The sequence below is a fragment of the Nannobrachium achirus genome (genome assembly GCF_963921795.1).
Source record: "Nannobrachium achirus genome assembly, chromosome: 7".
In the NCBI taxonomy this organism is placed as follows: domain Eukaryota; kingdom Metazoa; phylum Chordata; class Actinopteri; order Myctophiformes; family Myctophidae; genus Nannobrachium; species Nannobrachium achirus.
Window position 1 is genome coordinate 42,791,632 of NC_137816.1, and position 22,929 is coordinate 42,814,560.

Here is a 22,929-nt window from a genome sequence, read left to right on the forward strand (position 1 = left end):
CTGAAAGAGGCGGAGGCTGAAAAAGCTGGCCTGACCTTGCATTAAAGTGTCAGTAGTTGGCATTCTGGGCTCTGGGCTCTGTATGTACCTGGGTTGCCATGTCTGCTTATAATAAGCAATTAGTGTCTTTTGAAAAAATAGTATAGTTGCTTATTGGGCTTACTTTCCTATATTTTTTTAAACCAGTGGTTCCCAAATCTTTTCATATCAAGGACCCCAGATTAACATATTTGTCCACAGTCGCAGACCCCCATCTGAAAATATGTGGTGCCAGGGACCGTCACACAGATTTATGTTGTTAAAATGTTTCAAAAATATTCAAAATATGTTTTTCCCTCAATAGTTTTTAAATAGAAAATATACACGCTCACAATATGTCGCAATGTGACACATAGGAAGCTTGCTGATCTGCTATTTTCAAATGTAAATGTAAAGTAGTAGCCTAGTTGCTTCTGTTGGGCTTATTTCTTTGGCAAAATTTGGCAACAGACAATTCCCTGTAACTTCCTTACTTGGGAGGAAGTGAAAAGATGTTTTGCCCTGTAAAAGAAAATGGCAGCCTCCATAGAGAGGGCCAGGAATAACGTGAATAGGTAAAAAAAAAAGAAAAAAGAAAAAAACTAGTCGTTATAGCGCCACCATGAAGCTGATAAAAAAAACATCAAAATTGTATGCTGTGTTCATGATTTGAGAAATGTTTTAGTCGATCACATGACGTGACTTTCGGACAGAATCAGTAGGAGTACTGTCCAAAATGTTGACATGCAAAATTAGGCCTCATGGTGGCGCTAGAACAGGCCCATGTGGATTGGCATTCAGGGAGTGTATGTGCACAGTTTGGCAGTGACCGGGCCAACGGTGCCAGAGATAAGCTGGTAACAGACGGACGGATGGACGGACAGACAGACAGGGTGCCTTCGGCCTTGCGGAGACAATACTATCCTAGTCTGGTAGGATTCACCTTGAAACATGGGCTGCATGTTGTTGTGGTGTTGTTGTTTGGTTTCTATTCTGATGGTTTTGAAGGTTTGCAAAGGGCTAAGCTCCCTAGTCGCGAAAAAGAAAAAAACTTCTGGGAAGGAGCTGATGAACGGTTTGAGCTGGTTGTCACCTCTACTGTTTTTAAATGATGAGAGACATTAAACGGCAGTTTAGGACCTCGTAAATGCTCATTTAATTAGATGTCTTCTGTGTGTGTGTGTGTGTGTGTGTGTGTGTGTGTGTGTGTGTGTGTGTGTGTGTGTGTGTGTGGGTGTGTGTGTGTGTGTGTGTGTGTGTACGTATACCGTATATGTGAGAACATGATGCACATGTGAGTGAAGGACAGACAGACAGACAGACAGACAGACAGACAGACAGACAGACAGTGGGAGACTGAAGGAAAGTGTGAGACAGCAACACCAAGCGTGTGAAACGGGTGCGAAGGAACGAAATGAGATGCAAATTAAAGAGCGACAGTGAATCTCAGCGGTCCCCTCCTCTGTTAAATAGAGTGCAAGAACAAATGTAATACTGTCTCAATTTCACAAGCCATCTATTCCTGCAACACTTTCCCTCGCTCTTCTCCTTAACGCCTTGGCACTCAATCTCTTTAGCACATGCAAAATGACAACGGCTGCGCGGGTCTGTCTGGGGAGACATGTAAGCATATTAGATCACCTATAGTTCTATACATAGTTCACCTGCTGACCATGTAAAGTAACAAAGTACATTTACTTAAGTGCTATACTTAAGTACAATGTTGAGGTATTTGTACTTTACTTGAGTATTTCGAATTTCCAATACTTTTACTTTTACTCCACTACATTTATTTGAAAACTTTAGTTACTAGTTACTTTGTAGATTTCGATTATTATTACAAAATACACTACCACTTCGGCCCTATATATATATATATATATATATATTGGCATATATCCATTTGAAAATAGCTGATCTACAAGCTCATAATGTGTTGCGATGCAACACATTGTGAGCTTGTAGATCTGCTATTTTCGATTTTTAGACAGTTCATACATTTGAAAACTTGTGAAATGGGACCATCCGCATAATGAATGAGTACCTTTTACTCAAGTACATTTTTAATTCCAGACTTTTACTTAACAGAGTATTTCTACATTGCAATATTGATACTTTTACTTTTAACATTTGAGTACTTTTTACACCACTTTTATGGCCCTATCATAGTACAGTCTGTGGTGATAAGCTATCATCGCGGTGTAGTCTTTTAAAGTCAGAAGACTACAACATTACATCATTAGCCGCAGTGAAGAGCCATCACCGCGGACCTATATAGACATTTCTCCTCTGTTTTTACCTTTTTACATATCTCCCCATCACCCTAGTGACTGATTGTACCCCCTGGTTTCAGAGGCACAGTGATAGGACTTCACCGTGAGTCTGTGACTATGATGACTTCCACTTGTTTTCACATTTTTAGGTGATAGCTTATCACCTAAAAGTTGAGGTGATTGCTCTTCACCTCGGACTCTGATAAAGCCTTATTTGCATGGCAGCCGAAAGGCGTGCTTTTCACCGAAGTTTTTTTTTTAATGTTAATTCAACGAGACCCTCCATCCCTCCGCCTCATCCATCTCTCTCTCTCTCTCTCTCTCTCTCTCTCGCTGCAGGGGAATTTTAAAAGCCATGCTTCACAAAGTAGCACTTTCACCTTATTGGTGTTATTTTGGTGTTATTTGGAGTTTTACTTAATCATTGGCCAGGATGATGATGATGATGATGATGATGAAGATTGGTAGCAGTTGAATTTATTGGTGCACGACATACAGTCTGGTGTTTTCCCCTCAGGCTGTCAGAGCTCACAATGACCCAACTGCCAGGTCAACAGTCTCACAATGACCCAACTGCCAGGTTAACAGTCTCACAATGACCCAACTGCCAGGTCAACAGTCCCACAATGACCCAACTGCCAGGTCAACAGTCTCACAATGACCCAACTGCCAGGTCAACAGTCTCACAATGACCCAACTGCCAGGTCAACAGTCTCACAATGACTCAATTGCCAGGTCAACAGTCTCACAATGACCCAACTGCCAGGTCAACAGTCTCACAATGACCCAACTGCCAGGTCAACGGTCTTAACTTGAAAATACTCACTCACCACCAAAGCACATAATGTACCGTTTTGGACATTATCTTGCACAAATTGTATATTTGAGATTATAGACCAGGGGTAGGCAACCCTAGGCACGGGTGCCAACATTGGCACAGGGGAGGGTGATCACTGGCATACTGGCAGAAGTGTGAGAGAGAGGATTTGTATTTTAAAGTCAATTAAATTAAGTTAAATACTTTGCAGCAAATTACATCCTGCACACAACTGGGGAGGGAGTCGGGGAGATAGGTCTGAGTCACTATGATCATTATAACAATGTCCTGACAATCAAAATATGTCTGAATTTTTAAGCGGTGTCATTAAAATGTATGTTGACATGGCACACTGACTATCTGGAAAATAGAAACATGGCACTTAATTTAAAAAAGGTTGCTGACCCCTGATATAGACGTTTAGGGCAGAACAGTTATAAATCAAAGCAGATTTTTGCCCCCATATTTTAGTCATTTGTTTAGCAAGTCAGGCAGATATTTTGTCAACTGTTTTACCACAATTTAGCAGAACAAGTCCCATCAAGATTTCGCTGCTTGTACTTGTATTGTTTCTTGAAGTCCATTTTGTTGTTGTTGATGGGTGGCTATATGCTGTGGTTTCATTGGTTATTGAGCGGTCCTCAGGAATCAGGAAGAAAACCTAAAAAGTGATGTGTGATTATATTATCATGCTTTTTGCAGAGCGATGTGCGATGCACTATGAGTTGCATGACTTCTGGGATGTTTTCCACTTGCAGCTGGATGCATGGGGAGCACCACGCCCATTCTCTGCGAAGATAGCAGACACACAAACTCCATGGCAAACACAGAGCCATTATCATATATATGAGAAATTAAAAAGAAAATATATGCATGATGAATTAGAAACAGCACATTAAATCAAACGCATGCATAATTTACATACATATTCAGTGCATTCTGTGCATATATTCTCTCTCTCTCTCACGCGCATGCACGCACGCATGCATGCACGCACGCACGCACACACACACACACACACACACACCACACACTGAGTGTACAGAAAAAGGCTAAAAAACAATCAATGTATTTTTATACTACGTGTTAAAAAGCGGGTTAAAGCACACACGCACACACACACACACACACACACACACACACACACACACACACACACACACACACACACACACACACACCACCACCACCACCACCACCACCATCACCACCACCATCACCACCACCCACCACTACCGTGGGTGTTATAATGGTGTAGCCTCCACATCTTTTCTAATGCTGGTTAATGCACTACATAGAGATGACTGTCAGGTCGTCTGAGTAGCTGGGATCACAAGTAGATGCACAGCTAATGGAGCGCCTGTCTGTGGGTGGAATATATATACCACACTGACTCTGTTCAAATGGAGCACACGCTGAAAGATAGAAAAATACCAGTTATATAGTCATATACGTACATACATGTACATATTAACATTGTAACAAGGGAGGAACTGCACACGCCAGAGAACAGAGACGATGAACAACACATTTCACTGTGAGCTTTGTCAGGTGCTGTGTGTGTGTGTGTGTGTGTGTGCGTGCGTGCGTGCGTGCGTGTGTGTGTGTGTGTGTGTGTGTGTGTGTGTGTGTGTGCGCACACACACACACACACACACACACACACACACGTGACGGAATGTGACGGAAACCCATTTCATTTTGTTTTGAAGTGTCAATGCACCATATTGTTAGCTAACTTTTTTATTGTGTTCACCACAATGAATAATGCATGAAGAAAGATGTATTTATTCTAGCATACACTGCTAAATGGAGAGAGGGGGCAGAGAGAGAGAGAGAGAGAGAGAGAGAGAGAGAGAGAGAGAGAGAGAGAGAGAGAGAGAGAGAGGACGTATAAGAGAAAGTGGTCAGAGACACTTTTGCCAGCAAAGTGAACCTGTATTTTGTAAACTTTTTCACTGATGTTATCCGGGTTGTAAGGCTGGATACTGTACGTCCAATCAGACATGATTGGTCGTGCTTCGCTTGACATCACAACATATGATTCGTTGTTAACCTTTTTTCTGACCTCTGTTTGGACATTATCCCAGCCAGCACGCTCACATGGGTCCCATATGGGTACGAGGTGGGCTTCTTCCCTATATGGGCCCCAAGTGCGCATGTCCACGGTTTCCATAAGGGTCCCGTTTGGGTTAGCCCATGTGGGCTCTAAGTGGGTTCTACCTGGGTCCTACCCACCTCTCCTTTCTTGTTAGAAAGGAAAGTCTTTAATCCAGACGAGGATGTTAGGATCTTAGCTGGTCTGGGAGTGAGTTCCACAGTCGAGGGGCAACTGAACAGAAAGCCTGGGAGCCCATGTTCGAGCTTGGGGGGGGGGGGGCTGCATGGCTAGTGTTTCCAGAGCGGAGGTTTGCAAGAGGAAGGGGCATTGAACTGCGAGGAGCTAAATCGTCTGAGGTTTTGGACAAGGTTGACGCCCCCTCGCGGCTTGGGAGCTTTTGGCTACGCTCCCTTCATGGCAGGGAACATTTTCATAAAATACCAAAGATGGGTTTATTTTTTATTTATTTACACACGCAGTAGGCCTACTATGCAGGAAAAAAGTGGGAAAATACCAAAGAAGTGTTTATTTTTTTTATTTACAAATCGCCCGCTACCACTGTGCTTTCAGCGGAGACGAGCATTTAACATAGAATGACAGACAAATAAAGCGCAGTACTATGCAGGGAAAAAAAGGGGGAAAATACCAAAGAAGTGTTTATTCTTTTTATTTTCACATCGCCCGCTACCACCGTGCTTTCAGCGGAGACGTGCTTGACACAAGAGGTCTCCCACTCTCCCTCTCCCTTCTGCATCGCGAGCCTAGGGGGGCGTCAACCTTGTCCAGAACCTCAGCCGATTGAGCTCCTTGTCATTGAACTACATGACCATTATCCTGTGTGTCTCGTGTACTTCTCTCAAGTGCCTCAACATCCTGATTGCTCCAGAATTCCTTCCTTGCTGCTTTCAATCATTATAATTGACGGCATTTTGAAAGTAATGTTTTGGGCACCTTCTGTCGTCGGGCAACAGTGCGCAAACGTTGCCTCAGCATTGTGGCTTTAATCAGTTCTGTGCATGCTGTTGACGCATTGGGGATATTTTCACAGGTTCTTTGAACATTTCCTACTTACCTTGCCCACCAGAAAAACAAAAACAAATCCCCTGTGTATCACCAGCCTTGTACTGGCATTTAATGTTGTAAACTCCTCCAGATGGGATATGTGGTTGCATTTTATGATGCCACTAGCTGTAACTCTGCTGTCACAAAGCTCATATAACTCAGTTCACTTTCCAGTCTATAAAAACCCCATGAATTATATTGAGCTAGAGGAGGAGGAGAGGTGAGATGAAGATGACTTGATCAAATCCACCAATGGGAGAATATGAGAAGAGAGGAGAGAAAAAAAAACATACCCTCTCTGACTCACAAACCTTATGTTTCTCTCTGAAGTCTGTCTCACTTTCTAATGATTATCCTCTCCTTTTATCTCCCTGTGTGTGTGTGTGTGTGTGTGTGTGTGTGTGTGTGTGTGTGTGTGTGTGTGTGTGTGTGTGTGTGTGTGTGTGTGTGTGTGTGTGTGTGTGTGTTTTCCTTCCTAAGCTGAGCAAACAGAGCATGCTGTCAAAGCAGATTGACCTGAAGGGCGTGGAACCAGTGAAGGGCGTGCTGCTGTCTTACGCCATAACGGACCTCCGCATCCCGGTGTCCTACGAGGTCCGTCTGGCCCCCATCACCACCTACAGCACTGGAGACTACATCACTCGCATCATCCAGTACTCTGAACGTGCGTCACGCTTCATTCCAGCTGTGTTCTTAGCGTCGGGTATTCAAAAATCGCAGATATATAAGCTCACAGTAGGGCATTCACCGAATATTCAAATATTCGAATATCAAAGTCACTATTCGACGTTGTTCATCGAAGTCGAATATTCACTTTTTTTCTTTCTTTTTTTTCTATTTTTCTCTCTTTAAAAAAAAATATATTTCTTCATGGTTTATACAGCTTGGTGGAAGTCATAAGAATAAGTTGTCAATGCCCCTGGTGGATGAATTGGTTAATGCTCTATACTGATGTCATGCGTCACGTTTCGTCTCCCGGAACAATTTACCAGTGGGAAAAAAGCGGCCAGCCGGCAAACTCGATGTCATGATGGAAGAAGAGACAGCTAATGCAACTGCCACTGCTAGACCGAGAATTGCTTGTTTTTATTGGATGAAAAAATATAAATATATATATATATATATATATATCCTATCGAATATTCGACTATTCAAATACTAAACATCACTATTCGTGAATGCCCTAGCTCACAGTGTGTCATTTTGTGCCACGCTGCAAGCTTGTACATATGCTTTTTTATATTGAAATTATGAGAACTATTAATGTAGAAAGCATTGGTAGACGGTCTTAATGGGTTAATTCAAACTCACATTGGGCTCTGATGTCTTGCAGCACTTCATGGTTTGACAAGATTTACAGTATCAGAACCTGTGCTGTGTAGATTTTCAGGGTGGATTTTCTGCTATGATTCAACATGACTATGACTATAATTATTTTACGAGTTTATGAGTTAATGTGTAACTGCTCCATCATTGGCTTCCATTTACACCTGGCATTTTATGTAAAATGTATCCAGATAGCTTTTGGATGTAATTTATCCACATAAATTTCCTTTATGCCTGTCATCAAATATATGTCTCAGTTGCCAGATGGCATCGCCACAACATTTAAACGTCCTCCAGAGGCTGTTTAAACAATCTATCCCCGGTACATCCCCGGTATATTTACACCTGAGTTTTTATGCAAATAAGCACACTCAGGTTGATACCGATAACCCAGCAAGTATTTTAAAGCCAGGTGTAAACGGGGTAATCATGCTGCTATGTGAATGATAACCATAGCTGTGTCTCATTGTTTTCTTACAGCCTACACTTACCCAAGACCCTCAGGTGAGAACCTTGCTGTCTCTTTACTCTCACCCCTCCCACTGTATTCTCTCTGTCTGTTTCACATGATTGGGTTTTCTCGTCATGTGGCGAAGGAGCAGTGTATGGTGGAATTTGGAAAGTAGAGCGTGGAACCAAAAGGTTTCCTGTTCTATCCCTGGTTGGATCCCGGCTCCTCCTGGATTTGTGTCAAAGTGTCCGGGTGTTTCGGGCAGTATTTTGATGGAATCGTGCACTTTACGATAAAGGCATGAAATTTGGCACAGTGAGTTTCAGGTGGAAAAAATATAAACTTATACCTTTTTCTTTCAAATGAAAATGTAAAACGGGTCAAAATGACCCGAACAGAACTAATGTGTGTTTTCAGATATTTAACCACTTGAACGGTCAATACTTAATAAACTTGACCTTTCACTGTACTTAGTACTCTTTTTCCCCCTCCAAAGCTCTTTGCCAAAAATAGCCGATCTACAAGCGCTGCGAGGCGTTGTGAGCTTGTAGATCTGCTATTTTTGGCTAAAGTCCTCAGAATATGGACACTAGCGTTCAAATATAAGAAATCACACCAAGATTTGGAGGACCCCCTGTAGTAACTCTGAGGACCCCCTAAGGGTCCCGGACCCCCTGTTGAAGACCCCTGCACTAATATGCAGACCATTCACCATTTTAATTGAGTCGATAACTAGTCAGGCTCGTCTGTGACAGTGCAGTGTCAGCCGAAGGTCACACAAAGGTGGCCATGGCAACACTCTGTGCTCTTTAATAAACGGGAGGAGTTGGGTACGGGGGGTGGGGTGGGGAGCAAGGTGCTAATGGGAAAACACCAGTTTAAATGGTGCAGGAGGTTTGTTGTGATTGGAGGATGAAGGATTGTTTGAGGCAAGGTTAATGGCCCGGGGCTTTTAACATTAATGGGCCAATGGTCAGCTCATCACAGTGGAAGTCATTTGAATATTTAAATAGCTCCTCCCCCTCAACCAACATTATGACATTTCATCCCACTCTGCTTGTATTCCTCCCCCTCACACAGATCTCCATCCATCATGCTCACTCGTTCTCTCATTATCATCCCTGTCTGACAAAAAAAAAAATGTATCTCCGTAACTCTACTGTCTATGTTTGTTTCTTCCCCCGTAAATTAATGTCCTTCTTCGTCGTATGAGAGTGTCACGCAAGAGTAGCAAAAATAGCTGATCTATAAGCCAGGGGTCTTCAACGTTTTCAGGCCAAGGACCCCTCAGCTGAGAGAGAGATGAAGTAGGGAACCCCACAACCTTTTCAAATATTCCATAGTTTCATTGTTTGACAGCACAATCATCAGTGTATTTTGGATTCATGTCAATTTGTGTTTTCAGATATTTAACCACTTGAACCATCAATACTTAATAAACTTGAACTTTCACTCTGTACTTAAGGGGTATTTCACTTTCAAAAAAACGTTTGGTAATTTCTGTCTAATCAGGCTTTTATGAACACCCTGGACAGATTTTAATTTGCTTGATTCAATATTTAGATATTTGATGTAAATGTTATTCGGCCCTCCAGGCAAAGTGCCTCTCCCCATACACAACCACTGTAACTTCAAACTCCATTTTAACCCTAATACCCCATTAATACGTGAGCAGGCTGTGTTTTTTTGATAACCTTTCGAATTTATTTTTAATACTTTTTTATTGTATTTACTGTTTTACATTTTCCCAAAGAATTATTAAAAATACATGAAAAAAGTTATCGAAAAAACACGGCCTGCTCACGTATTAGGAAGGTATTATGAGTCACCCGAAAACAATAATGGGTGTTTTTTAAATGAATCTATCATGGTTAAAATGAAGTTTGAAGTTACAATCGGTGTGTATGGGGAGGGTCCCTGGGCCTAGAGGTCTTGATAACATTTACATCTAATATCTAATTATTGTATCAAGCAAATGAAAAACTGTTCATGTTGTGCATGATTAGACGATAACATTACCAAATGATTTTTTTTTAAAGTGAAATGCCCCTTTTCTGCTCTTTTACCCATCTACACCAAACCTCTTTGCCGAAAATAGCCGATCTACAAGCTCGGCTATTGAAGATCTGCTATTTTTGGATAAAGTTCTCAGAATATGGACACTAGGGTTCAAGTTGTTAATATAAAACGTATTGGAAGATTTGGAGGACCCCCTGTAGTAACTCTGAGGACGCCCTAGGGTTCCCGGAGCCCCTGTTGAAGACCCCTGCTATTATATAAGCTCACAATGTGCTGCATTGCGATGCGTTTGTAGAGTTTGTAAATCGGGGATTTAGGCTACTTTTCTAAATGTTGTGGGTTTCTTCCATGACGAATGACTGTATTGTGTCCCTGTAAATATTTAAATGTTCGCTATTTTAAAATTGCCGATGCATCTGTGCCCACCCACATTGTGCCAGGCCTAGTTGGTAAATTCTGGCTACGCCCCTGCATTGAACCCGTTGGAACAATAGGTCAAAACAATTCACATTTCCTCGAAAAGTAACAGTTTTGAAGTTAAGAGGTTTTCCACCCAACAGTGACAATACTCTCCCTCTCCCTCAAACATCATCTTTTTTCGCTCTCTCTGCCTGTGTCCCAGTCCCAATGTCATCTTGTCTTTGTTTTGTTCATTAAGAGACACATGGTGTGTCCTTGGCATCGGTGGTGTCCTGCTCTGCCAAGGTAAAGCAATTAAAACAACGGCAGATTGGAGCAGACCGGGAGAACAACGGTGTAAATTGAATTGAGCCTGTGTAGTCGAGCATAGCCATAGATCATCTCCAAGCAAACATGCAGCGTCTGTCCTTGTTGTCAGCGAGGGGAGTCCAGGGGAGTCTCCCCCCAGAATGTGTGGGCTTGGACCCTATAGCCTACCAGGGGTCTTCAACGTTTTCGGGCCAAGGACCCCTTAGTTGAGAGAGAGATGAAGCAGGGACCCCCACAACCTTTTCACAGATTCTATATAGTTTCATCATTAGACAGCACGGTCATCAGTGTGTTTTGGATTCATGACAATTTGTGTTTTCAGATATTTAACCACTTGAGCCGTCATTACCTAATACATTTGACAGTTTACACCGTACTTAGTCTGCTCTTTTTCCCCTCTACACCAAACCTCTTTGCCAAAAATAGCTGATCTAGATCTGCTAGTTTTGGCTAGAGAATATGGACGGTACATTGTTATTTTGTGTATTCAATTCTCATTTTAAACCTGGTTTCAGTAAAAAGGATCGGTAGTATAGTATAGTAGTAGTATTGATTGGGCATGTTTTTAAATGTTTTTATTCGTCCAAAAATTACGTTTTTGAAAATTCAACATAAAAAAGGCGGAACCAGGGCGGGACACGGCAGAAAGAGCCTGCTGGTTGGTCAGTTAGGGACCAATCAGAAGGCTGACAAAGGGTGAATTCACACCAGTAGCGTTGTTTCACTGGCACGTTCTGGCGAGGTTCAGTGCACATTGTCTAGGAAAGAATCGACGCAGAGGAAAAGGTGAAGCGGTGCTTTTGCACAGAGTAACAAAGCCAATGATGCCGTGCTCTGCTCTATAATAGGTGTGGAGTGGGTAGACACACTTGCCATTACACAATAAGACTGTTGTAGGCGTGGAATCAATCAAGACTGAGCAACTACATGGCCTATTTCTTGCCTAAATCGTATAAATCGTTCACAAACAGGCTGCTCAAGCATCTGTGCCTCTCGTCCCTGCCTGTGAACTCCCTATCCGGGCGCACCTGCTGGCTTTGTTTAGCTCGGACCACCGAGGCTCCCGCTGAGCGTTGATCTAGGCCAGTGTTCCTCAAAGTGGGTCCAGGTGATCCCCAGCAAAATGAGTTCAATCACTTTATTCCTATACACTGGCTATTTGAAAATATCAAAATAACGCTACAAGCTCACTTGTGGATCTGCTATATAAAAAAATAAGAAATAAAAGAAGTTAAAGCTATCTGTGTAAGTTGCTAAACTAGTGGTCAGTAGCGGTATTGCTTTTTTCGGCCGTTTTTCGCCCGGAGTCGCCGCGGACCACTGGAGCGGCGCCGCAAACCACCGCGACCGATACGAATCCGTGGAGGGGCAGAACCATGGTAGAACGTAATTTTCTGGCCAGGATTTGGGGATTAAGAGGTTAAGAATCCTTCACCATGGTAAACACTGTAGCTGAGCGAGGCTACTTCCTGAAGACACGGCAGATAAGCTGTGATTGGCCGGTAGTGTATCATGTGCACTGTAAAATAATTCGCTGTAAATTTACAGTAAATTACTGGCTAATAATTGCATTACTTTCACAGTAATTTTCACAGTAAATATTGCGCAGTAAATTACTGTAATTTCACAGCTGTGAAATGTTAGTAATTTACTGTGATTTAGCAGTATGTATTGCAGTTATTTACTGTGATATTACAGTAGTTGCCTGTATTTTTACACTATTACTGTGAATGTAAGGCAGCTCAGTAGGCAGTAATTTACTGTAAATTTACAGTAAATTGTATCTAATACAGTAAAATGTTGTAAATTTGAATTTATAGGCCCATTCCCAATGGGCCAGATAACAGATACAAAAAAAGCTCTTTCTCCAGATATTTTTCCATTCAAAGTGGATGGTAGATACAGATAAAAAATATCTGCCACAGATATTTCTTTTATCTGTGACAGATATTGTTTTATCTGTATCTAACTATCTATCATCCACTTTGAATGGAAAAATATCTGAAGAAAGAGATTTTTTTATCTGTTATCTGGCTCAGTGGGAATGGGCCTTAACTGTGATTTTACCATACATACACAAACATGCTAAAAGAAAAAAAGAAAGGAAAAACAACTTCATTCATTTAAACTTTTTATTGTACAATTCCAATACAAAGTGCAACATTTCAAATGGACAAAGAAGAACCACACATGAAGCCTTTACTCAGTAGAAGTGTTAAGTCTACAAACACTCCTGGAGTTTGGTCTGGTGTGGAGGCCAGTTTGAAAACTGGTTGTCATAGACTTTAGTTATTTAGGAGGCTGCAACACTGTTTTCCTGTGAAACTCCAGGAGTGATTTTGTGGACTAAAAAAACTTCACCTGACTTTGTATCAGCATGGTGGTGAGTAGATACAACATTTTCACTTTTGAGTGAACTGTTCCTTTAACTGCAAAATAACTCATCTACTCACCCTCATGCCAGCTGGAACAGAGGTGAAATGTGTCCATATAACACAAATGGAGGTTGCCTTCACAACTTGGGGAGAAATCTGGCAACCCTCCTGCGTGTTATATGAACACACTTCAGCAGGCACGAAGTATGTGAAGTACACCTCAACTTTGCACTCAGTCACATAAGTCCTGAAGGTATAAAGCAACACAGTAGTGGTAAGAACAAAGCAAACTAATGATTACAGTATGCACCTTGCTAACATGCAGGCCGAGACAGAAGAGGCGAGCATTGCTGAATGAAGTGACAGGGCATCAGCAAAGAATATTGGCAATTTTACATATCCAGATAAGAATAATGGCTGGTGGAGTTGGACAAACAAGAGTAGGGCATCTGAAACACGTATGAGTGTGTCTCATATTCGAGTCCTGAATACCATCGACCATTCAAAGTCCACAAGTTTTCTCAAATGCGTATGAGTGTGTCTCATATTGGAGTCCTGAATACCATCGACCATTCAAAGTCCACAAGTTGTCTCAAAAGTGTGCTCACGTGTGGGTTGATACGCCACGCTTCTTCGATTTGGAGCCTCTCTCAGGGTTAATGCCCATGAAGCACCTGTAAACAATAAGACAAGACAACAACTTTTACTTTCACATAAACATATATTGCATCGTTTATACAAGGCACATGCAGCAGTTCCCCTTTCCCTTAAGTAAACCCTACACCGGGTTCCCAAACTTTTTTGTCTCAGGGTACCCCATAAATATCTTTTTAATCCGAAGCACCCCTACATTATAATTTTCACTCCCAGCACCTTATATTTATAGCATATCATCGTTGTCGGGTGGAAACCTTTTATGTCCAAAACCGTTAGTTTTGTATTTATCATCCATAAAATGTACTAAACTAGTGAAAAGTGATTAGGTTGAGAGGAAAACGTTGAGATAATAGCCATTTTGGTTAGAACTGACTGAAAATAACTGTACTTCAAGTTTAAATGATACTAAATATTTGTCCAAATAAATACATTTCAAATATTATCAAATGATCTCGCGGCACCCTGTCACCCACTTTGAAAACCCCTGCCCTACACCACAGAAAGAAAGTAGTACTGAGAGTAAGTAACATTCAAGTATCAATGTTGCAAGCAATCCAGTACAATGCTTCAGTACAATTTCAGTGTTACAATACCTCCAATCCAGAGTACACACACCATCCTCAGGAGCAGATTGAAGTTGTAGTAGATCGCGAAAACCACAGCTATCCAATAATGATCCCATCGTGTTGTCCCATCACACTTGCTCTTCAATGGACAGCATCCAGGCCATAGACTTCATTAAATCACCTGAAAAGAGATACCCATTATGTGATATTGTAGAGGTGAAATGCTAATTGAACAAGAGTAGAATTTCAATGATCAGCAACATCACAAACTGTGACACAACTCACTTTATTTTGATCTACCTTGGACAATCAAGCAGGGGGTGCTTGGTAATTTCTCCGTCATCTGCACATCAGTGGCTGTGGCACACAGCTGTAAAATAAATAAGACAAGACAACAACCACCTCAATGATTGACCATGCCCAAGAGATCTCAAGCTGACACCAAACTCTCTCCAGGACCTCTAAAACCTTATCTAGAACCTCAATCAATCTGTCAATCACATTAGATCTACTTTGTATTATTCTATGCCAAATTCTATTAGCAATGTTAAATTCAGTATAATACATTTTCAGTAGCCTATAAGTATAATACCTTTGGATAAACTCCAGAGTACAAGTGCCATCCTCAGGAAGGATACTGCAGATTGAAGTTGCAGTAGCCATCACGTGGTCCCATCTTATTATTCAATGGACAGCATCCTTCATTATATCACCTGAACAGAGATACCCATTGTGTGATATTGTTAAGAGGTGAAATGCTAAATGCATTCCACAATACACACACACACACACACACACACACACACACACACACACACACACACACACACACACACACACACACACACACACACACACACACACACACACACACACACACACACACAATGTATTTATGCCCACAGAGTGGCTTATCACTCTGTGGCATGTACTGTTTTGGTACAGTTTAAAATAAATGAAATCTTTCCAAAATGTTCAGTTTATTTTACTTTAATATTATTTGATGAAGATAATATAAAAAATAAAATCTCTATTCAGACACATTCCAGTATTTTTCTGACTTACATTATTTTCTAGGTATGCTTACATTATGATATTAAGGGGAAAAAATCACCCTATGTCACCCTAATGACCATAATGTCTCACATGTGGAGGAAAGGGGAGGGGCGACTGGGCGAGAAGATTCCATCAAAGTCAAAACAAAGTTTTAATGTAGGCAATTAAATATATACATTTAATCCATGCATAAAGATTTAAGGACATTATACTTATGACGGGATTTTTGACGGAAATTAAGCTCCTACTGCAGTGGACACCACAGGTAGGCTAATGATCAATCATTAATCTGATGGTGTCACCCGTCGAATATAGACCATCTCTACAGCAGTGGTTCTCAAAACTTGTGGTTCCACAAACCCCAATTTAACACTTATCAGCCAGTGGACGTCCATTTGAAAAGATATACGCCAGGGACCCCCATAAGAGAAGATTTTGAAGGCTCTGTAGTGATTCCATTTTAATTTCAAGGACCCCCAGGACATATGTAATGGTATTTCTATCTCTGAGATGATATATGTTAATTTAACTCTCAGAATGTACAAATGGAACAAAATGGACCTGTTATAATTTAGCCAGGGACCCCCTGGAACTCCCTGAAGGACTCCTGCGGGGTCCCGTACCCCACTTTGAAAACCAATGATCTACAGGCTCCCATTTGTCGTGACGCTTGGCTTGTGGATCGGTTGCTTTTACAACAGCAACTTTTAGCCACACTGGAGCATAAAACCTCCCCCGGTGCAAATATTATCATTGATATAGTTGAGAAGAACCAAATGGACCCGGCGTAAGGATACTTACAACTGACACAAGGATTGTCTGTGGTTCTCAAAGTAGTGTCCGGTCATTATCGCGTCCGAGTGATGGAGTTCCAGATGGTCCACAGCTAAATGATAGATATAGGAACCAAATGGACCCGTGTGGGTCTGTAACTCGTGCGTCGCGGGGAGTTCTTCCACGCGCGTCGGCCGTATTGAACCGGGCAGGGAACGTTCCCTACCACGGTCCGCAAGCTAGTAAGCAGCCGACATGATATAAATAAGCCCCGCTGACGTGCAGCCTATCGGCGGCAGAAACCACACAAGCACACTGGTGAAACGGCTTGGCGTATACACCGAGCGACGCACGCCAATATGAGCTTGTATATCTGCTATTTAGTTGAAGTGGTTTGTAAGGGAAATACACATTTAACTCGACAGTTTAAATGTGTGTTTCCCTCACACACCGCTTTAACTAATAGCAGATATACAAGCTCATAGTGGCGCTCGGTGCCGGTTCACCGGTGTGCTTGGGTGTCTTCTGCCGCTCGACAGGCGCACGTCAGCAGGGAAGCAGTGCTGCTTCAGAGCCTGCAGCACACATACATTGCTGGAGCAAGACTGAACCACACGCGAAAGCACAACTAGTTGTCATTAAGGTGGAGGGGGTAAAAAAGGAGCGTGACTTACCTTATCAGAGCAATGTTATGAACTTCACATGACTTCTGAAAGTTCCTTTGAATTGAAATTGACTTCATAATTTCATAATTCCATCTTCACCATCAGTTCACTGCTTTCCCTCTCACAATGGATATAAATTTGAAATGTAATCCCACAATGCAGCACAGTACAAGTAATTTGTTGTGATATCACAGTAACATTCTGAACACAATATTTTATTGTGAGATATATTGTAAAGTGTTGTGTAATCCTGATAACAATTTAGAGTACAGTCATTTGTTGTGTTATCACAGATGATGGTGTGATTACACAGTAATATTCAGAATACAGTATTATATTGTGAAATAATAATGTAAAGTATTGTGAGATCCTGGTAATATTTAACAGTGTGTGTATGATCCGCGATGTGATTGGCCAACGTATACACAACGTATACAGATGATGCAGATGGCGTTATCTTTCCGCGAAAACCGGACCCCGGCCAGGATCATAGAAAACATATAAAGAAGGCTTTAGAAGCTGAAAATAACGGAGTGGGTGTTCTAAAACTTTAGCGATTTAACAGTTAGGACAATTTTAAGATTTGTTTTATAAAAAAAGTTACATGGTATAACTTTAACAACACAAAATATTGTCTGATGGGGGTCCATGAGAAAACACTTTAATACGTAATTATTATTTTCTTTTTTACATGAAAAAGTTCGAGAACCACTGATCTAGGTACAACCTTGACACCGCTTGTACAGATGTACGGAAACAGACTGCTGTATTAGACCAGTGGTCCTCAACCTTTTCAGGCCGCGACCCCCAAAATAATCATAATTTAACTGGGTACCCCCCACCCTGACGAGCACTAAGAGTTGAGGCATTACATTTTGTATAACACGGTTCTATTGTGAACATAGCAGATCTACATGCTCACAACGCCTCGCTTTAAAATGGTACTAAATATATCTTAAGTGTCCAAATACATTCCAACTATTATCAAATTATCTCACAGCAGCCCTTGACTGCTGTCACGGCACCCCGGGGTGCCCCGTCACCCACTTTGAAAAGCCCTGCACTAGTGCTCGGAGTGGATTAGGCCAGCTGCTCTGCTCAGCCAGAAGAGCCGTTCATCACACAGGAGAAGTACAGACGATCGTTGCTCCACTCTGTCTGGCACCAATTGTTTGCAAACAATCTATTCGTTTTAGGCAATAAATGGGCCATGCAGTTGCTCAAGCTTGATTAATTTCACTGCTACAGCCGCTAGTTTAAAACTTTGTAATCAATATTCTGTACTTTCGATATAGTCCATTTCTTCATCTCGGGAGCGGAGCGGACACAAACACACAGACACACGGTGACAAGCTGTCACTCATGACTTTGGACACGCCAAATCCATTTCATTTTTCGAATGTTCGCACTGTGAACATTTTCTCAGTGTTCCTGGTGTGAATTATGCGTAAAAAAACTACCCTAGATGGTTGTCCTTTGCCTGACTTTGTCTAGTAAAGAATCTTCTCACTCAATTCATATTGTTTTCTCTTTCTTCACCTCAATACTGCTACACACACACACACACACACACACACACACACACACACACACACACACACACACACACACACACACACACACAAACACACACACACACACACACACACACACACACACACACACACACACACACACACACACACACACACACACACACACACACACCAGACCGCATGTGCGGCTTCGAGGACGATCGGATCTGTGGTTTCTACCAGGAAACAAGTGACACGTTCGATTGGACGAGGCAGAACCACCTGACCCAGAATCCCAAGCGATCGCCCAATACCGGTCCAGAGACGGACCGCAGTGGAACCAAGGAGGGTGAGCAGTCTGGAGGCTCAATGCTGCTTTACATTATGTCTAAATTATATATTTATTGCAGGTTATATAATAATATATTTATTCCAGATTACTACATGTACATATTTATTCCAGGTTACTACATGTACATAATAATATATTTATTCCAGGTTACTACATGTACATATTTATTCCAAGTTACTACATGTACATGTATATTCATTGCAGATTACTACATGTACATATTTATTCCAGGTTACTACATGTATACTTTTATTCCAGTTTACTATGTACATATTTATTCCATGTTACTACATGTACATATACATATTTATTCATGGATACTACATATACATGTACATATTTATTCCAGGTTACTACATGTACATATTTATTCCAGGTTACTAAATGTACATATTTATTCCAGGTTACTACATGTACATATTTATTCCAGGTTACTACATGTACATATTTATTCCAGGTTACTACATGTACATATTTATTCCAGGTTACTACATGTACATATTTATTTATTCCAGGTTACTACATGTACATATTTATTTATTCCAGGTTACTACATGTACACGTACATATTTATTCCAGGTTACTTCATGTACATATATTTATTCCAGGTTACTACATGTACATAGAAGCATCGCGGCCCAGAGCAGCAGGTGACAAGGCGCGCCTGGTGTCCCCTCTGTTCAACGTGTCATCAGAGAGAGGTCCCAAAGGATCAGCCAGGGTCCCGTACTGTGTCTCCTTCTTCTACCACATGAGGGGCAAACACATTGGTGAGTACGCGCACGCACGCACGCACGCACAAACGCACATGCACTCACGCACAAAGGAAAATCCTCATTTATCTTGGAGAGTTTAAAAATGGACCAAATGGACCCAACTGCACGTATTCTTCCACAACTTTTCACACTTTAGGCATAACCACTCAGTTCTTTTATATGTTTCAGCTCAGGATGAACAACACCAATTAAGATTAACCATACCATTTATTGCAATGATATAAGCAGTTATGCAATGATATTGCATCTTAGTTTGGCATAGCTCTGCTGTGATAATCAAATGATCTGCTCGAACATGAGACATAATCTGATTTATCACAATCCCCCAGAACAAAGCATGATATACAGATTACATGCACATAACATTGAACCTTCAGTTGCATGATTTAAGAGCTCACATCATAATCCATAGAACACAGAACAATCTGTAAACAATACATATAACATGAGAACTACATTTAGGAGGAGGACGGGGAGGTGGAGGGATTTTTTAAACACATACAGCTGCACAACCAGTAGTAACAGCTAAACATCTAGAATGAACATAGAACAGGAAGTTGCTTAAATAGACTGCTTGAGATGCATTGTGGGTAAGTGGGCGTATGATAATTAAGCTTGTAGCCAATGAGAATGAACATGAGGTGACGGACTGATCTGTGGGAGTGTGAATAAATTAACTACTTAATGAAGAGGGGGTCCGGGGAGATAGCAACACCACATCCTGCCTTCCACAAATAAAATAACTACCGCAGGCTCCATTCATTTGTTAAGAAATGTCAAATAACTCACAATGTGTTGGTATAACACCACATAACATTGTATGCTTATCAGCAGACATAAGCAGAGGCTGACCCTAGAATTAGCAGTTCTTGGTCAAGGTAACTATAGGACTGTATAGACTGTGATGTGTAGCCATATGTGCTCGGCTTGACTGGAGCCTTTGGTCCTAGAGGTGCTTCAGCAGCCCCCAGGGGTGCTAATCCAGCTCTGCTAGTGACCACTGGAGGAATATGAAGCTGATTGGTGATATAATCGAAGCGACCGCGTTAGTTTATGCAGGACACAGGAGTCGTCCCGCCCAGCTGTAGTCAGCTGTCACTCAGCTCTGTTCTCATTCCTCATTAACATATCTGCTGGTCATTACGTCACATGACTGTCATACTCCAATCAAAGCTCTCAATCAGTAGGGAAGGCTCCTTTAAATACGGCTTGCTTTTTCTACCTATGCTTGGTTCCGAAGCTTCGGAATCATTCGCTGCTAGCTGCCTCCTCCTCCACCCCAGGCCCCACCTTTGCACAATCAGTCTGGCTAAGCTCAAATACTTGTGATTGTCTGACTAAGTTACATGTCAATGTATTGTTAAGCTCAAATACTGTGATTTTGACTAAGTTACATGTCAATGTATTGCTATTGTTCTGCTATTGTATCCCTATGGGGGGGGTATTGCTTGCGTTCCCTGGTTTTGCTTATAGCATGCTCAAAAGCCAGGGAACATCTCCGAACGCGGAGCCCTTTAACGCCAAGATTAGCTGTATTCCATTCATGCAATAAATGGTTAAATCTACTTAGACGTGAGTGTTCCTGACTAAAATATTTATTTTTAACCGCCCAGCAACGTTTCACAAAACCTTAGATGGTTAGAGGGTCACGCCAAATGGGCAAAGAAAAAAAAAACATACTCCCATTGGCCAAAGGGAGGCGCTGTAGCAAAAGATTGAAAATACAAACTTTGAACAGGTATATACTGTATCATGCACCGTTTGACATAATAGCTAAAACAGTTTATCCACCTGTCCTGTATGGTTTTATATCTGTGCACCTCTGTCAGAAAACGTGACCTCCAGTCGTGACCTTGGCTTGCAGAGCTCATCACACAGAACTTGCTTGGTGGGATTGTGTTTGTACGAGATAAAGGACACAAACAGCATTTGTTTGTTCTGCCGGGGTGTGCACGTACGTGCATTTTCCTGTATGTATGTGTGTGTGTGTGTGTGTGTGTGTGTGTGTGTGTGTGTGTGTGTGTGTGTGTGTGTGTGTGTGTGTGTGTGTGTGTGTGTGTGTGCGCGTGCGTGCGTGTAAAGGTGGACGGAGTGGGTGGGTGTGATTTACGACACTGGTGAAATACAGTGGGTCATTTGAAGGGCTGTTCATCATAGACTTATAAAACAGACAACTTTATCCACAGTATACTGTACATCACACACACACACACACACATCAACAGTGTTGATTTAAAGCATTAAAGGCTCTACTACTGCATACATGTGCTCCTCTTTTCACCTCCTGTGTCTAAGGAGATAGAGTGGGGCAGGAAAGGCCATGCCATTTCTGTGTGTATTCTATCCTTGCTGCCCTTGCTATTTCCCTATCCTCGGTGCATTCATAATAATTCACTAATTCACTACTCTGCCCTCCCTTATCCTCCCTTCTCTGTTTGCCGGGAGAGTGTTTTTCGCAGGTCTTTAAGTTCGAGTGTATCAAAAAAGCAACTGGGTTAAGCACTGTTGGTCCGACCAGTTTAACATTCACCAGGTTGGCATTCAATTTCACCAGTGGTGGCAGGTTAGCATTTCACCAAGTTAGCATTCACCAGGTTAGCATTCACCAGCGTTTTACTGAGGTTAGGTTTAGGTGTATGTCCGTCCCCCAGACTTTCATCACCTCTGCTCAGTCAATCAATATTGATTGATTGATTGAAGACTTTATTAGAAGTTTGCATAGAAAAAGGTACAGTTTCATGACGGCACAGTTCACTGGTACAAGCTCAACTAAAAGGAGATCCTAGAAAAGCACTTGGCTTATTTACACAGGAAACTATTGAAGTATCTCATATAACACTGAATGATAGACGGATAGAACACAGTACTATACAGTAGATATAGTCAGGATAAAATGAAATAAAATAAAAAGAGACTTAAAAAAAACAGTGCAAAAATATATACTGTAGGTAAATACAAAGAAGGGTCAGGGGAGGCTGGGCAAGGTTTGTTATTGCCGGGTGCAAACGGCTTCCGCCTGTAAGTGGTTTTTCAGGGCGATTTTAAAGGTTGCTAGGGAACCACACTCCTTTAAGGCCTTCGGTAAGGCGTTCCACATTTTGGTGGTAAGAACGAGTTTGACCCTTTGTTTGAGTTGACTCAGGGTTGAACGTGATCACAAGCTTCCGCTGCCTTAACCCAGTTTCTTTTTTGATACACTCGGACTGAACGACCTGCAAAAAACACTCTCCCCCTGTTTACCCTCCCTACTTCCTGTCTCTGTCCACCCCTACTTCCTGTCTTTAAGCTCTGTACTTCCTAGTCTTGCGTAGCCAGACAACTATTCCGCTATCTCCGAATGCTAAATAGAGTCTGGAACTACAGCTCCTGAACGGCAGGTAATGGAAGCTGGCATTTCC

The 22,929-nt window shown here is 41.8% G+C and overlaps 1 protein-coding gene and 1 long non-coding RNA gene across 2 annotated transcripts in view; one reads left to right on the plus strand and one right to left on the minus strand.

Moving 5' to 3' along the window:
• The window catches only part of LOC308288035 (MAM domain-containing glycosylphosphatidylinositol anchor protein 1-like), a gene marked incomplete at both ends in the record, with an annotated part of 257,477 nt that overhangs the window by 198,722 nt on the left and 35,826 nt on the right, over positions 1–22,929 (plus strand). The window contains 4 exon segments of the mRNA XM_080729379.1: positions 6,755–6,935; positions 8,078–8,101; positions 18,600–18,752; positions 19,364–19,525. Of these exon segments, the coding sequence (XP_080585505.1) occupies positions 6,755–6,935; positions 8,078–8,101; positions 18,600–18,752; positions 19,364–19,525 (520 nt within the window).
• Positions 13,452–14,766, minus strand: LOC308289019. The gene is made up of 3 exons (XR_013962208.1): positions 14,680–14,766; positions 14,422–14,575; positions 13,452–13,845 (listed from the first exon to the last, which is right to left on the minus strand). It is a non-coding gene; the product is annotated as an uncharacterized lncRNA (long non-coding RNA).